At 39.8% G+C, this 17175-nt stretch overlaps 1 protein-coding gene across 1 annotated transcript in view; it reads right to left on the bottom strand.

Moving 5' to 3' along the window:
• Positions 1-17175, bottom strand: part of NAALADL2 (N-acetylated alpha-linked acidic dipeptidase like 2) — a 767772-nt gene that overhangs the window by 287083 nt on the left and 463514 nt on the right. Inside the window, exons 7-9 of the mRNA XM_042461028.1 lie at positions 12599-12691; positions 7574-7779; positions 874-1002 (exon numbers count right to left, since the gene is read on the bottom strand). Of these exons, the coding sequence (XP_042316962.1) occupies positions 874-1002; positions 7574-7779; positions 12599-12691 (428 nt within the window). The remainder of the gene's footprint in view (positions 1-873; positions 1003-7573; positions 7780-12598; positions 12692-17175) is intronic.

Raw genomic sequence — 17175 nt, 5'->3', positions numbered from 1 at the left:
ATCTTCACCTCCTGTTCCTTGCTGCTCCTCCTCCCCTCCTTCCTGCCAAAGAAGGAATGAGGATGTCTTCTTGTGAGGAGCCAGTCATTGCTTCTTTGGGAAGCATAGAGGGAGGATGTGGAGCAACCTGCTCTAGAATATATACAGGGAGGAGGTAGGGCACACTGATCCACATGACTGCCTAATATCAAAACAGTCATGCCACAAAGTTACTGCACTTTGGAGAAATGCTAAGCAGTATGTTTGGAACCTTTTTTATGGGTGTTTCCAATCAATGGAAAGGGACACGCTAACAGCAAAAAAGTGAAGAAATAGCTACGATGTTGTGCAGTAAGTATTGCCAAAGGCACCATACTTTAATAGCAGACTTAAAGGTTCACACAATATTGTTATAAGTCTCTGTCTCTCTCCCCACCACACATACAAACACACTAGTGCGTGTGCACACACACAATATAGCATATATAATTAGAAGATGCTTGCAAGTTCAAATGCACACTTTTATATAATAGTTACTCCCTGTAATATATGTAGCATGTAACTTCCCCTAAAATATTCATTTTTGCATGGTATGTTCTCTGATATACAGTTGTGTGTACCTGAAGTATGAAATTATGTCCCACCCACCAGACAGCTCATGGTGCATACTACCCAGGGACAGTGAAAATATGTTGATATCTGATTTAAAAAACCCTCCACAACCAACTCTTTGCCTACAATTATTTTTTCCATTAAGATACAATAATAATAATCTATTAGACAATCAACACATTGTTGAAACTTCCAGTAAAGAAATCCTGCATGTTGAAATATATATCTGAATATTTTTGTATTAGTGTTCTATTAAATATGCCAAGGGGTTAAAAGACTCACCTTTTTAACCTCAGTTGCCAGTTGCTGAAGCAAAGGCGATGCCACAGAGTGTAAAATTGCTTTACCTCTTACTGGATCATGGAGACTTACATAAGCCACTGCATTCCTCTGGAGAACATTCTTGAGGTCCTAAAACGCAAATAATCATGATTAATAAAACAGATTATGATTAAGATTAGCATTTTGATTTTAGTCCCTTGAAAGGGGTAAAATATAAGCAACATTTTTCCTACTCATTCCAATTCCCTAAATAATGCTTAACACAATTTCCCTCAAATATCATTTTATGAACTTCAAAGGATACATTTTTTTGTTTGTTTGCTAAATTTTCCTCTAGTGAGGGTATAATTCCTTCTTCTCATGTCATCTGAACAAAATGCAAAATGGGTCCTGAAGGAATTAAGAGTGACTACTGTTCTGAAGCAGATGATGATGATGACAATGAAGAAGATGACAATAACATACTGTGAAAATAACAGGACGTGGGGGTTTTCCTCATATATATATATATATATATATATATATATATATATATATATATATATCTTGTACCTGACAGGCACCAAAATTCAAATGCAATCATTAACAAACATTCAAAGTGCTCAGTGTATCAAACCATGTAGCAATATATCAGATCTGAATGGCATAATTTCTTCAATGTTGTTGTGTTTTATTGTGTTTTTAAAAGTGAAGGGATTTGAACAAACCAGATTTCAAATATTTCTTGTTTGCCTTTCCAGTAACAAGCTGTTTCTTCCACTTAGAGGCTCATGCTAAACAGAAGGGCTGTAACACAATTATGTATGATGTAGGGTGAATTCAAATGGTATAGAACAAACTTTGCTACCAGTTCACTGAAGGGGTTCTTTGATACTTTTGTTGTATCCTGCATTATCTGTTGTTGTTGTTTTTATGTTTATGTTTTATTTATACTCCGTCTTCCCCCAGTACAGGGGCTGTTTATAATTCATAACCTGTATGAGGACTGGTAGTTTTTACATGTTGTCTTACACTTTCCCAAGCTATTTAACTATCAATTTATGGCAGTTCATCTTCATTATCAGTGTCATCCCCTTGAAATCTGTCCATTAGCATTTATTGGCTAGGCATGAAGAGATCACTCCATTTCCAGCATGTGACAGATTTACAAATCCATTCATAAATCAGATCCATCCCATTTCCACATTACGTTTGCTGCATCTGCACTGCAAAAATAATGCAGTTTGGGGCTGTGCAGACCAGCCATTAAGGCTAGCCTGGGGCAGATTTGGGGTGTGGTGTCTATATAACGCATGCCCTGAATCCAACTTGATAGCGGTGTGATGCCATGTGCCACTCCACATGGCATGTGGTGTCACGTCACCCCTCTGGTGCTGCAGTTCCATTGTGCAGTGCCAAAGGAGCCTCTTAAAGCTACTGCAGCTATCATACTCTTTCCAGGGTGCAAAAAGGAGCTGCTTTTTGCAGCTCCTTTTTGAACCCTGGAAAGGCCAGATTGGGGACGTGGCATGTGGTTGACGTGGGCCCAATCTGGGGAAGATGGAGGGTGCTGCAGGCTGTCCCTTTGACACCATTTTAACTGCCATGACTTATTGCTATGGAATCCTGGGATTTGTAATTTTGTGAGACATTTAGCCTTCTCTGTCAGAGAGCTCTGGTGCCACAAAAATACAAATGCCAGGATTCCATAGCATTAAGCCATGGAAGTTAAAGTGTCATCAAACTGCATTATTTCTGCAGTGCAGAGACAGCCGTGATGATGGTGGTGGTGACAGCGGCATGTGTGTGTGTATTGGCCAAGATCCTGAATGGGACACACAGCCATAATATCATAAAACATAGCTATATCTCAACCCTCTAAAACCCACATTACAAGCCAGACAGCAGTACCAAGCAAAGGGATTCCTTAGCACTGGAAAGTAAGGTGCTAGTTGATGATGCATCCAGCTTCATACTGCCAGTGAACCACAGTGTGATGCTTAAAATCAGGGACCTGTGGGGACTGGTCAGAACTCCTCCTTACAATTTGACAATGAGGGATATGAAAGCATAACCTTTAGCAACTTGTTTGCTGGCACTACAGAAGTCCTTTGTTCAGCATGGCTGTGTGGCTTTTAAGGTAGATCTTAGGGCTATCTGTGGTCATGGCAATGGTTCTATGATCATAAATGTGGACATAAAACTGTTAAAAGGTCATAAGTTTGGCTAGCGGGACACAGTGGCTTAGTGCCCAAGGAGCTTATCACTCAATTTAAATAACCTGGCTAAGCTCATCCGAATTCAAGCCTAAATTGGGAGGCGTCTGGCTCCTACCACAAGGATTTTGCTGCTAAAGCTGCCAAGCGAATACAGCCCAGCTGCATCCTGGGTACCAGGCAAACCCCGGTGGTCATTTTTCCAAGTTGGAAAGCTCCCAGTTTCAAAATAAGGCTGCTGGACCTCACCTGGGACCCAAAATGCATCTGGGCTGTACTTGCCCAGCAGCTTTGGTGGCAAAATCCTTGCGGTGGGACCCAGCTGCTTCCTGATTTAGGCTTGAATTCAGATGATGTAAAACAGGGTTATTTAGGTTGAGTGATAAGCTCTTAAAATGCCAATTCTGATAATCATAAAGTCAGAAGGTTGGCAGTCGAGGCCCAAATGCCACATGACAGAGTGACCTCCTGTCAATTGTCCCAGCTTCTACCACCTAGCAGTTTGAAAGTATGAAAATGGAAGTAGATAAATAGGCATCACTTTGGTGTGAAGGTAATAGCATTGTATGCAGTCATTCTGGCTACATGATCCCCAGTGTCATCTTTGGACAACACTGGCTCTTCAGAGATGAGCACTGCCTAAGTGTGTTTAAGAATTCACCATGAATTTAAATTTAAGAGACAAAGAAAAGAAGTGTTATGGGAAACTATAACAATGTCTGATGAGAAAACTGTATGTGATGTATTATGTACATGAATATAATCTACAATAAAAAGGGGAAAAAAAAAGAGATGAGCACTGCCTGCTACAGTCAGTTATTGCTGGACATTCATATCAAAGGAAAACCTTTACCTTTACATTTAAATCTGGCTAAGCAGATGTTGGACATTGTTTTCTGCATTTTAAAAAAAAAATTGTGGAAAAGGTATACATTTCCCAATGTACTTTGTTACATTAAATTTTCTGTGCTGTTGCCTTGACGTCTGGTGGGTCCATAAATGGCTGCTAGTACAGAATGCTGCAGCTAAGATTCTGAGCATGTAACATTTCTGCTGACAGAATTACACCAGCTGCCTATCTGCTATTAGACCAGATTTACCATTTTATTTTGTATACAAGACTTTAAATGATTTTGGACCTCTTTATCTTTCACGCTCCACAGATTATCAATTTCACCGGCAAAGTTGGTGGGAACACAAAATAGTACCTTTTTAGTGGCTACCACAAGGGTGTGAAATTCCCTTCCTAAGTTGGGTCAAAGTCCCCTGTTTGCTCTCAGACCAATATTGTTTATATTATTCTGACAGGCTTTTGAAAACCTAACATTCTTTCAAGAAAAAGAATAACTGAATTCTAGTCTCCATAATCATCCAAAAATGGATCACTTTGCTTTAAAATGAACTTCCCCACCACCCCAATTTTCAGTTTAGGAGAAACAGTTTTTTTGAAAATTTTTAAACATTTATGCCTTTTATTACTAGCATGCATACATGGGCATGTATCTATTTAAACAAAGTCCCAACATGTTATTTTCTTCCCCTCCTGTCTGGAACATTTCTCAAGCTAAACAGATAAACAGGAGAAAGAAACCCTTTCTTGCTGAGAAAATGGGATCCAGAAGAAGCAGATCATTAGATCCTGGCCATTAAAATTAAATATGGGAACATATTTCAGACTTATAGTACTATTTGAAAGACAGATATTCAACACAGTTCATCAGGATTGATGAAATAAAGTGATTACATTTTTTTCTTGAATTTTGAGTGCTACTGGATATGATGACATATGATGTCATGTTCAAAATGGGTACCTTGTCCTCCTCCATAGCATCCCAATTTAATATTCTGATTTCAATGTGTGTGTGTGTGTGTGTGTGTGTGTGTGTGTGTGTGTATATATATATATATATATATATATATATATATATATATATATATATATATATTAGGTTTTAATGCCATCCATCCATCTTTTCCTTTTAACATGCTGTCTTGTCTCACCTGACAGACAAGCATGTACCAATTAACCACCAACCTCGATTGTCCTTCCTGCTTATTTATCCAGTTCTTCATATGCTGCTGATTGAATAAGAAAAGCAGGGACTTCTACCAGATTGACAGATTGTCTCATTAACACTTCTTGTGCCCTGAGTGGATTCCAGCATACATCTAGGAAATTAGTTTCATCTAGCAGACTCACCATTTAGTTTACTCTGTTTACCTTTTATTTGCAACCAAGGAACAATTTAATTATCTACAAATTGGAAAGAACTTTGTGAAACACGTATGATTAATTGCCTGCATTGATATGGACTAATAGATGCAAGAGCGCCATTCCCTTCTACATGTTCTTAGGTGTTACATTCACCTTGTTTTGCCTTGCTTCTGATTTCCCAGTCACCAATGAATAAATCCAGTCATCGCTGAATAAATATGATGTGTCTGGAAATATGATGTGTCTAGAAAACTACCTGAAGGCTCACCACTTCACTTAACTATGCAAACATGTTATTCTACTATTTAGTTGGGTCACATCAGGGTGTAGCTGTGGGTGGGGGCAGGATGAGGACATTGTCCTTCAAACAAGAATTTTGGTCAGACAAAAAAATTCCCAAGCCCAATTTTTTTTAGCTTTATTGAGAGTGAGACATTGAAATTTCACTCCTAGTAGGGGCTTGAGAAGTGAGGTGCTCAGTACATGAAGAGGGCTGGAAGCATCATCTCTCAACTGCCACCTCACTTTCTAGAAACTCAGAAATCACCATGTGTGATAGAGGGTGGCATAAAAGGTAAAGCAAATTGTGAGACTTCTGAAATTGTAATAATTAAGCAGGATGTGAGCCGTGGCTTTTTATAAATATTTTTGGGTCTTTAGTCCAGTGAGCCCTTACCTTATGCCAGCGATCCATTCTGGACCCACCCCCACCCCCGGCATAAGGCAAAAAGTGTGTATGCTTAAGCCCCATTGAATATAATGGGGCTTGTGCACCATTCATTTAATTACCGCATGGCTTCAGTGTAAGCTAAAAGCCGCATATAGTGCACCCATGTATGGTGTGGGCACACTGTATATCTTTTTTTTTAACTTACATGTACACTGTTTTAACCATTTTCATCTATTTGTTTATTTATTTATTTAATTTCTATCCCGCCTGTCTCCCAAGGCGGCTCAAAATAACAATTCTAAAAACACATTGCAATAAAACAATTAAAGCAGCTAAAAACAATATAAAATTACAAACATTAAAATCATAATGAAATCACAATACCCATCCCATCTAAAAAAAAAATACCCATCCCATGACTAGACATTAAAAGCCATTTTTACCTACTGAAAAAAGGCAAACAAGGAAAGGGCTAGCCTTGCTTCTTGTGGAAGGGCATTCCAGAGGACAGGAGCAGCTACTGAGAAGGCTCTCTCTTGTGTCCTCACCAGGTGAGCCTGTGATGGTGCAGGGACTGAGATAAAGCCTTCCCCAGAAGATCTTAGTGCTCTAGCAGGTTTGTTTGGGGAGATACGGTTTCTCAAATAACCTGGACCTAAGCCGTATAGGGCTTTATAAGTCATAACCAGCACTTTGAATTGTGCCCGGAAACGAACCGGTACCAATTGAAGCTGTATCAACAAAGGAGTTATGTGGTCCCTATAACTGGCCCCAGGCAGCATTCTGGCAGCGACGTTTTGCACACACTGAAGTATCCAGACAGTTTCCAAAGGTAGCCCCATGTAGAGTGCATTGCAGTAGTCCAAAAGGGATGTAATTAAGGCATGTGTCACTGTAGCCAGATCTGACATCTCAAGGAAGTTTTAATTGTTATAAATGCACTCCTGGCCACTGCTGAAAACTGGGCATCCAGGCTCAAAGTGGAGTCCAGGAGCACACCCAAATTGTGAGCCTGAGATTTCAGGGGGAGTATAATCCCATCCAGCACAAGCAATGTCCCTATTTCTTGATCTGCCTTATGACTGACCAGGAGAACCTTTGTCTTGTCTGGATTAAGGTTCTATTTTATTTTTTTATTTATTTATTTATTTGCCTTCATTCAGTCCATTACTGACTGCAGACCCTGGTCCAGTACAGATACAGCTTCCTTGGAATCATTTTAGGCAGTCTTATTGAGCCACTGTCACCTCCATCATTGGAACTCTGCTTCTGGACTGGTAAGAAATTGCCTTCCCTCCACTTTGCTACAAGTTACTTTAATTTAATTAGTTATTGTGTGTGTGCATGCGTCGATGCATGTGTGTGTGTGAATGCTATTGCATGAATGGTGATTTTCCCCTTCCTGTTAGTCAATAAAACTAAGTTGTACATAGCACTCTGAAGCTCTTGTCTTTCAGAACCATTAGATATCCCAGCTCTTTGAAGTTACCCAGATTCCTCTCACTGCTATTAATCTGAACTATTAAAATTCCCCTATTATATATTAATTTGTGGGTGCCATCTTGGTAGCCTAGCAATTTAGGTAACAAAATATATTTCTAAAAGGCCATAGGTTCTTACCTCAGCCCATTCATAGGAACCAATCTTGCCAAACTCTGTTTGTCCCCATGAACAGAAAATAATGGTCCGTTCAGGTCTCCAGCCTTTCTTTACTTTCAGCATTAAAGCTTGGATTAATGCTGTCATCACTGTGGTGCTGTGAGCCCACTGCTGGTTATTGTAACCGGCTAAGCTGCTGTGGTGGCTGCCAGTTATGACATATCTATCTGAAAAACAATCAAGTGTTTTTGTTAATTAAGCAGCAAGAGAAAAACAAGTCCTTCAAAATGTTGACGGTATCCCCCAAGCTTTTCCATTCTTGCCAGCTGTGTCACATCTGCTGTTTGCCACTGAAATCAGCTGGGTTCAAGGGAAATTTTTCATCAGAAAGCAGCAGTTTCACCAGTTAAGCCATAATTAGGCTGAAGCCAATTGGTATCCTGATAAGCAAGGCCAACATATTTGCATATATTGCAAACCTCTTGTCACAGTTTGTATTTCACCCGAACTATTAACAGTAAGTCCAATAAAAAATCCACCAAATGAACATGCACTTGTTTGAAAAATAAGAGCAAAAAGAAAAAGGGGGATGCATCTCATTTAGCAAAACTCACATCCCCCAAACTAATAGATGTGAATATTGAAAAAATATTCAATATATTAGTTTTTTGTGGGTTTTCCGGACTATGTGTTCATGTTCTACAATATGGCCACATAACCCAGAAAACTCACAAAAAATTATGGATGCCGGCCATGAAAGCCTTCGAGTTCAGATTCAATACTTTTCTTTCAGATGTGAATATTGAAATGAAGTACAATGGACCCTTATTATATGCTGGGCTTTGATTCCAGGATTCCCCATGGATAACAAAATCTGTGGATGCTCAAGTCCCATTAAATATAATGACATAGCAAAATGGTGTCGCTTATAAAAAAAAATGGAAAATCAAGGTTTGATATTTGAAATTTATACTTTTTTGAACATTTCCAAACTGTGGATGCTTGAATTGGTGTATAAAAGGTCTGTGTATAAGAAGGGCCAACTATATAACATTTAAGGACTTTGTGTGGACTTACATTGGCCCGGTACAGACCGCCCCAAAAGGGCGGTCTGCTGGTGCTTAGTTTTCTGCCAGGGGGGGAATCCAGCGGACAAACCACACGGCTTCCCGACAGCGGAAAAAGAACCCGCAAAAAAGTGTGTTCTTTTTGTGCCACGCTTGTGATGCCCGAGTGAGCAAATGGTGCACTCGTGATGTCACAAGTGCGGCTATGCGTCCGTCACGTCATAATGGCAGCGGCCATGTATCCACTGTATGCCTTCATCATATGTGATGGTTGCGAGCCGTGTGGGTGCTCCGCCCACCAGGCAACCCTTGCACGTGATGAGGGTGCTTTAAAGGCCCATCTGTACCGGGCCTATATAAGCAAAATGTTGTTTCTTTTTTTATATGTGCTTAAGTTGTATCTGCCTGTTAACCACTAAGTTAACTCACCAGTACATTAGATTTTTTTTAAAAAAAATTGAAATGTATTGTTGTTAGCTGTCTTTGAGTATCATGGTGGGTAGGGGAAGGATAATTAATGATTTGAATAACTAACTAACTGGACTAAGTGAATCCAGGGGTTTGGACACATTTGAAGTCTACCTAACATATACAGTCATTAGAGTTTCTTGCTTCCTGTGATCTAAAGACCCAAAGTTTCACTCAGATGTAGAGTTCCCAGGTGAAATAAGAGACAACGCTCCTAGCCTTTGAATAGTAGGATTGATGAGGGTTGAAGAGTTGGGTAGAAAAATCAGTGGGTTATAGTGGCATGAGCATAGTGCTAGGACTCTGAAGATCAAGGTTTGATTCTCTGCTTGGCCATGGAAACCTGCTGGATGACCTTGGGTGAGTCGCTCCCTCTCAGCCCCAGACAATTCCATGGTAGGTTCATCTTAGGGTGAAGTCAGAAATTACTTGAAGGCACACAGCAAGGGAGGAAAATAATTAAGTACAAGGAGTCCAGCTCCACTACTTAAGCTCAACAAGTTGACCAGGGTTACAGGTTCCCTCTTAGGTCTTCTCCAGAGTTTCATCTCCTAGGACCAAATGCCATAGTTGATTGACCCATGAAATTTGATTGCAGTGCACCTGCTAGTTGTGTAAGATGGAGGATTCCTTTTTTCCCTCCCTAAGAATCTGACAGCCACAGCAGAAAACTGCCCTAGATAAACAGGGGTCAAGAGTTTTACTTTCATAGTGGGCCTTTGGTATTCACTGAGGTTGGGTTCCAAGACACTCCCATCCCAAGGATGCCAAAATCTGTGGCTGTTCAAGTGCCAATATATACAGTGGTATAATATAATTCTGTTCCTATTTTTTTAAAAAATGGCAAAAACAAAGTTTGCTTGGGGGGGGGGTATTTCTGAAATATTTTCAAGTTGTGGATGCAGAATCTGTGGATAAAAAGGACAAACTTTGATTTGTATCTTGCTTTTTTCCTGAATGGGACATAACTCAGGCAGTGTCCATCCATTTACTCAGAGTGTTGAAGAAATCATGGGTGACATCTTGAGGTCTTCTAGAAAGATCTGCTTGGTTAACAGCCAACCATTCTACTGAAGGTTGTAGATTAATGTCACTGTTAACTACCATAAATGTTAATTATTGAAGGAATGGTGCTTTTTATTCCTTTGTGAGCTGCTTTCACATTTTTTAAGCTGAAAAGTAAGGCATACATTAAATGAATGAATAAATGAATGAATAAATAACTTAGTGCCAATTTTAAAAAGATCATCCCAGAGGAATGCAGCCTGAGAAATGTCATATACTGGTAAATCTTATCAAGCCTCTTTGGTCCCTTCTTTTTAAAAGGTGTGTGTGTGTGTGTGTGTGTGTGTGTGTGTGTGTTTATCACCTGAGGGAACAAATTGGTTTTACATTTCATTTGAAGAGAATATTGGTAGCAGCAATTGTAATTTAAAGTAACTCAAAAAGGAGCAACATAAAAAGGTTTTTCCCATAATAGAGAAAAATAGGGAAACATAATATTTATGTCTGTCATGATGATTCTAATTTCACAAATGTTTAGCCTTTTTAAAAAAAAAGCCACATTCTTTAACAAAGACATGTAAAAGTTCTTATTTTTATTTGATGTTGTTCTCTCATCCCTGCTGGCAACATGTTGAAGTTTGTTAGGGATATGTGTACAGCAAATTGTCTGCACATTATATTGTCTATGAAATTACATATTCCTCAGGGTTTTTTCTCCCCTGCTATTACTGCTTATGAACATTTTTTAATTGGACACACACAATCTGATTGACATATTTCTTCACAGGAAATTGGCTTTCTAACAGTTTTCTTCACTTAACACCTAGTGACAACAGTAGAGGAATTTCAGAACTAAATTGTGTTAGACTTTAAATGCAGAAATCACCCATGGATTGAAGCTGGATGTCTTTCTGAATGATGCTTCTAAGCCTTGTGATCTGTCCCTCAATGGACTCTGTGGGAAAGGGCAAAGCAAACTCAACTGGTCTAGTCAAGGATTTGTGGGTGGATACTGTATGGACATGAGCCCTTAGGTGGCTGAGGAACTCCTTGAGGCAAACATTTCTTTCCTCTTTACCCTGCCACCTTTTCTTTCTTGTTTCACCTTCCTTCAGGTTATCTTCTCTGTTGTGGCATCCATCATATGAAATAATTTCTTCACTGAGACTCAGTTGTGTCCTTTCCAGGCAAACATTCTCTGAAGATGCCAGCCACAGATGCTGGTGAAATGTCAGGAAGAAAATCTTCTAGAACATGGCCATATAACCCGAAAAACCCACAAAAAACCAAAGGTGTCACTATCTCAGCCACCCATGTGGACAGTTTTCAATTCTGGAGTATTTAATATTTTCAGATAAGAGATATTCAACCTCTACATTGTTGCATCTATATTTCCTGTAAACTGCTTTGAGAATTTTTTTGTAATGAAAAGAATGCAAAAATGTTCCTAAATAAATAAATATCCTCCCAGGCTTTGCAATTAAAATACATTAATCTGGACATGACATTAATTTGTCTTTGATTGATTCTAATGGAGTATGCATGACTAGATATTGGCCCAAGGGAAAGGCTCACCGGTCAATGGTAAGGAATATAATTTGCATGCATAAAGCTCGTGGACCATCTTTGCCATCTTTACTTTGGGGTGAAGCAGACCGCCCCGAAGGAGTGGCTTCTGGCTACTGCTTTGAGCTCTGGATCAGGGCTGTCACAACACAACCTGGATCAGGGCTGTCACAACACAACCACACACTGGCATTTTTCCAGCCCAAAAAGAAGTGGCAAAGTGCCACTCCTTTTGGGGATGGAAAAAAGCTGCCCCTTTCACCATACCAGCCGCTCTTCTGCATTTCTGTGGCATGTGGCATCTAATCACTACACCGCAAGAATGTCCCAATGCTGCCTGCCATCTGCTCAGGTGGGCACTGTGATGCCAGCTTGAGTCAGAACGTGTGACATGCAGACGCCATGCCCCCATGCCACTCTGAAGCCAGCTCTTTTTGCTGGTCTGTACGGCAGTTTGTTAACTAGGAACCTAAACCTAAGGCACCATTGCACATCAGAGTAAGCAATCCTGAGCTGAGTAGGATTATTTAGGGCAGCTTTTGAACAAGAGCAGCCTAAACAGTCAAAACATGAAATTTCAACCAGAAGTCTCCTAAAATTTCCACAATTATTCTTAATCTGCTGTAGGCATCATTAGATGCTCTCTCTGAAGAAATAAGGGGAATAATTAAAGATGGGGAATAATTAAAGAAAGAAGGAAAGTGATGTTGTGGGAAATGGGCTTCAAACAAATATTGATGGGCTGATTGATTTAATTTATACCCCACTTTTCTCCTGAATGGAATCCCTAGTGCCTTACAATATGAATTAAAGCAGCTACATGAACCGAGACACAGTAACAAAGAAGTCAAAATACAATTAAATATATTATCATATTAAAACACCAGTATTATACAATGGTAACAGAAATGAAAATAAGAGAAAATAAAGATACACATACCAGGAAGTACAGCTCCTTTTATATATCCAATGACATTGGACGTTGTCTTATACATCGGAAGAGACTGAACAGTTAGAGTCAGGATTTTTCTTTCTGTTGTTAGAGAAAGAAAAAAATGTATTTGAGAAGTTGATGAATCCAATTACCAAGTCTTTCTCACGTAAGAGTCATTTTGCCTGAATAAGAACTTTGAAATTTTGCCAATTCCTTGCTAAATTCAATTGAAATAAAGTATTTCATGACTCTTGAATGATTATTGTGCACTATGTAGCACCATCACTATAGTGCTATATAGTGGATTCTAGCAGGACTCCACCAAACCCCATTTACCAGTAAGCATTTGCTGGGATCCATGGAGATCCATTCCTCCATGGATCAAGAAATGGCTGCCGGACTTTCCCACTTCCTCCCATGAGCAATCTCTATCCAACAGGCAAAAAATGAACCTTATCACAAATTCTGCTTGCACCAGAGATCTCTTGCACAGGGGGTGGGTGGGAGCATGGCTACTTTTTGATCAACAGGGGAATAGTGCCCCATTGATCCTAGCTGGTGCTTACCACTAAGTGTGGTTTGGGGGACCTTCATAGTTCCCCAAACCACACTTACTACATAGCCACTAAACTAAGGGCTACATAGGGTTCATGAATACATAGCAGTTATGAATGTATAACTGTAGGTTATGTACTGTATTTGTTACTGCCCAGCAGGACTCTGGCCAATGTGTGTAAAAATAAAATGAACAGATGCACTCATCCAGGCAGAAGGTGTTCATTACTTAGATGTAAAAATGCTGGATTTAAATTCCTTTACATTCAATCCTCTTCATAGTGCTTATAAAGGCTGTCACCTCTGCTTTTCTGCCAGACTCTTATTCTTATATGGCAAACATGTAGGTTTCATATCAAGAACAGCTGCCCAGTTGTGGGCAAGGTGAGGTCACTGTCCTCCAAATAAAAATTCTCCCAAATGAAATGTGCTTTCATTCCTCAAATCTCAGGAAGTGTAGAGAGTGAGAGACTGAATTCTCATTGGGAGGCAATGCCTTCATTTTGCATGCATGCACACACACAACCTGTAGCTACACCTGACCTGGACCTACTGATTTTGCAGTGGGCCCGGTGTTTGGGATTTTCATTTTGATTTTGATAAGAACACAACAAACTTCACAAATGAAAAAAAAAACCTTCATAAAAAAAGAAATCAGAATAGGCAGGTCCCTTCATTCCTACTCTTCACTGACCTATGAAGGATATTCTTTAAATCTGAAGAACTCTTTTACAGGCATTGAGTCCTCATACATATGAGTGAAAAATGTTGTGTTGGGAGAGGGCACAGATATATGCTTCACCAGCCATGTCCCCCGATATGGACACATTGATAAATCTATTTCAGTACAAAACATCCATTAATGAGATTTTATGAAGAGTTTTGTTTTTTGTTACTTGCATTTACATACTGTATTTCCTCCAAAGGTCTCAAGGCTTTGAACAAAGATCTCCTGCCCCTCATTTTATCCTCATAACAATCCTGTGAGGTAGGCCAGGCTGAAAGACAGTCACAAGGCCAAAGTCACTCAGGTAGGTTTTGTTTTTCAGTGAGGAATTCAATCTGAATCTAAATCTAAATCTTCAATATCCCAGCAATCTGTATACTATATTAACTGTCTTGATGCCATCGTGATATTAATTTAAAAGAATATGGACTTACAATGTTAAGCCAGTATTAAATCCTTCTCCAGGTGTGCTCTGGACGATTACCTCAAACCACTGCAGTACCAGTCTATATACTTGTATTATTTATTAATGCATTTGTTTATCAACTTCTGCCAGACACCTCAGGATGACAATGAAAGATAAAATAACATCTTAAAAACAAACACACACACACACATTAAAAAAAGGTTTACACACACACACACACACACACACACACACACACACACACATACCAAAACAGTTCTGAAGGCCAAATATGTTTTTTAAGAAGTTGGAAGCTCAAAAGAACCAGCCTGACCTCCTTTTGGAAGTAGTTTCACAACTAAGATCTTTCTACAGTGAAAACACAACAAAAACTTTTGTGGATGTTGGATTTTGTTGAATTTTGCTCCATGTCCAGTGATGCTACCCCTGAACATTCCCTACAGGGAAAACCGTATCTTGTGTAATCACAAACATAGGGACTTTCTATATTGCCCTTTGGGACGTCCGGAGGACGTCCCATTTTAAAAAAGGGGCGTCTCTTATAGACGCCCCTGGGCCTAGTATGGACTCCGTCCGTACAAGATGGCGCCAGCCCTTCTACATGGCCGGCGCCATCTTTGCGTATAGGACGCTGAGCATCCGTACGCGTCGCGTCGCTTGTGACGTAGCGAGTGCGCCCCTGGCGCCTCGCTACGTCGCAAACACGACGGAAAAAGAAGCTCCATTTTGGAGCTTCTTTTTCAGTCCGCAGGGGAGCCGCGCCGTATGGAGGCTCCGGCTCCGCCACGGACTAGCCGGCGGCGGCGGCAGACCGCCGCAAAGCGGCGGTCTGTACCCCGCCAAAGTTTCTCATGGAAAGGAGATATGGAATAAGGTTTTTCTTCAGTATCCCAAATTCTCAGAAAGTTCATATGGGATAAGACAATCTTTCAGATATCCTGGACTCAAACAGTTTAGGTTTTTGTATGTATCAAAACCAACACCCTCAACTGAGTTCAGAAGCAAACCGAAAGCTAGAGCAGTTGGTCCAAGAGTGCTGACATGTCTGTAAAGAACAAGTCAGTAAATAATCTGACAGAAAATAAACACTAGTGGGCCCAAGAGCCCAACCCCCAGCTGCAAAGTTAATATTTCAGAGGGATAGTAAATATTCTTAAAAGCACTCAGAATGGCCCCTGAGGTAATATCAACACAAGTAGAACAAGCGCAAGTGGTCTACTATTGGAACTGCTGCCCATTTTGGATTTGGGACACTTTATGCTGTTCTCCTTCATTTTTTCCAGACTGATAATTTTAGTCACTATCTCATGGCAATTTGGTATGCCCAGTCCACATTAGAGCCTTCTCTGTATAATTAAAGTATTTCTATCCTGCCTGATATCAAGAGATATTAGGGCAGTGTGGAAGATCAGTGCAAACAAACTGAAACAATAAAATAACATAAAAAGATTAAAAGTTGTTAATCTGCAGTGGTTTGAGCATTTTACTAAGGCCCTAGAGACCATGGTTCAAATCTCTGCTCAGCAATGTAAGATCGCTGGATGATCTTGGTCAGTGGAGTCATTGGAGGTGCAGAAGGTACAGACACACTAGGAAACACCCTAACAGGGAAGTGGCACCACTGTTCCTCAGACATCTGCTTTGGGGAAGAAAGAAGCTGTGGCATTCAACTGTTTCCCTTTAAAATTATGCAGAGATGGGATGTGTGAAGCTTAATAGAAGGAGAAAGGAGAGGCCCCAGATTTTAAATTTTAATTTAATGTTTTAAATTTAAAATATTATTTTTTTTAAAAAAATCACATCTTACTAAATTTTTACCTCCACCACATGAAACTATGTAAATGCATTTAGGCTGTGTGTATGATATTGTAAATTAAAGGTATAATTTTAATTTTGCTAGTTGTTTGCATCACAGCTATCACAGCTATCACCATGACATTCAGTAATATAAAGGGATTATGATGAATGAGTAATATTAGTGTGAAAAAGATTACTGTGGATTCTATATGATGTGGGATGGTAGGAGGTCAACAGGCAATGAGTTACCCTACTGGGTGACACCAACCCTAGCAATGCCACAGATCCTGGGCAAGTCATACTCTCTCAGCCTCAGAGTGGCAATGGCAGACCTCCTCTGAAACAATCTTGGCAAAAAAAACCTGTGATAGGTTCACCATAATTTGTATGGGATTACTATAAGTCAAAAAGGACTTGAAGACACACAACAATAACAATGACACTGATAACAGCAACAATAACTGCATTAAAAATGACTAATATATTTTAGTCCTCAGGAAACCACACAGAGGGGAAGGTACATATCCCTCATTCATCATTCCTTCCATTGAAGATTATCTTTCTGCTTTCTCAGTATCCCTCCCAAAGCCTTGGTGCTTGCTTGATTATTTATTATTAATTTATTTTATATTTCACCTTTCTCCTGGTGCCCATGGTGAGTTACAGAAGAAATCAGTTAAAACATAACTCAATTAAAATTGCCACATTTCAGACAGTATAACATTATTTTGAAAACACACAAAAGTTTTTAAAAAGTAACTGAACAAAGCACACACCCAAATAAGAAGCCTTCCAAAGAGCGATTACATATTAAAAGCCTGACAGCAAAATGAAAACAAAGAAGGGGGCATCCTAGCCTCCTGCAGAAAGGAGTTCCAGAGAGTAGGAGCAGCCACTGAGAAGGTTCTCTTTTGTGTCCTCACCAAGCAAGTGTGTGCTGCTGGCAGGACCAAGAGAAAGCTTTCCCTGTAGATCTTAGAACCCGTGCAGGTTTGTTAGTCTTTCAGATAGTCTGGACCTAAGCCACAAAGGACTTTAGAGGTCATGACCTGTACTTTGAATTGTGCCCAGAAACAA

This window comes from Sceloporus undulatus, chromosome 3 (genome assembly GCF_019175285.1).
Source record: "Sceloporus undulatus isolate JIND9_A2432 ecotype Alabama chromosome 3, SceUnd_v1.1, whole genome shotgun sequence".
NCBI lineage: Eukaryota > Metazoa > Chordata > Lepidosauria > Squamata > Phrynosomatidae > Sceloporus > Sceloporus undulatus.
The sequence above is the reverse complement of the archived record's forward strand: the minus strand, read 5'-3'. Positions and strand labels throughout refer to the sequence as shown.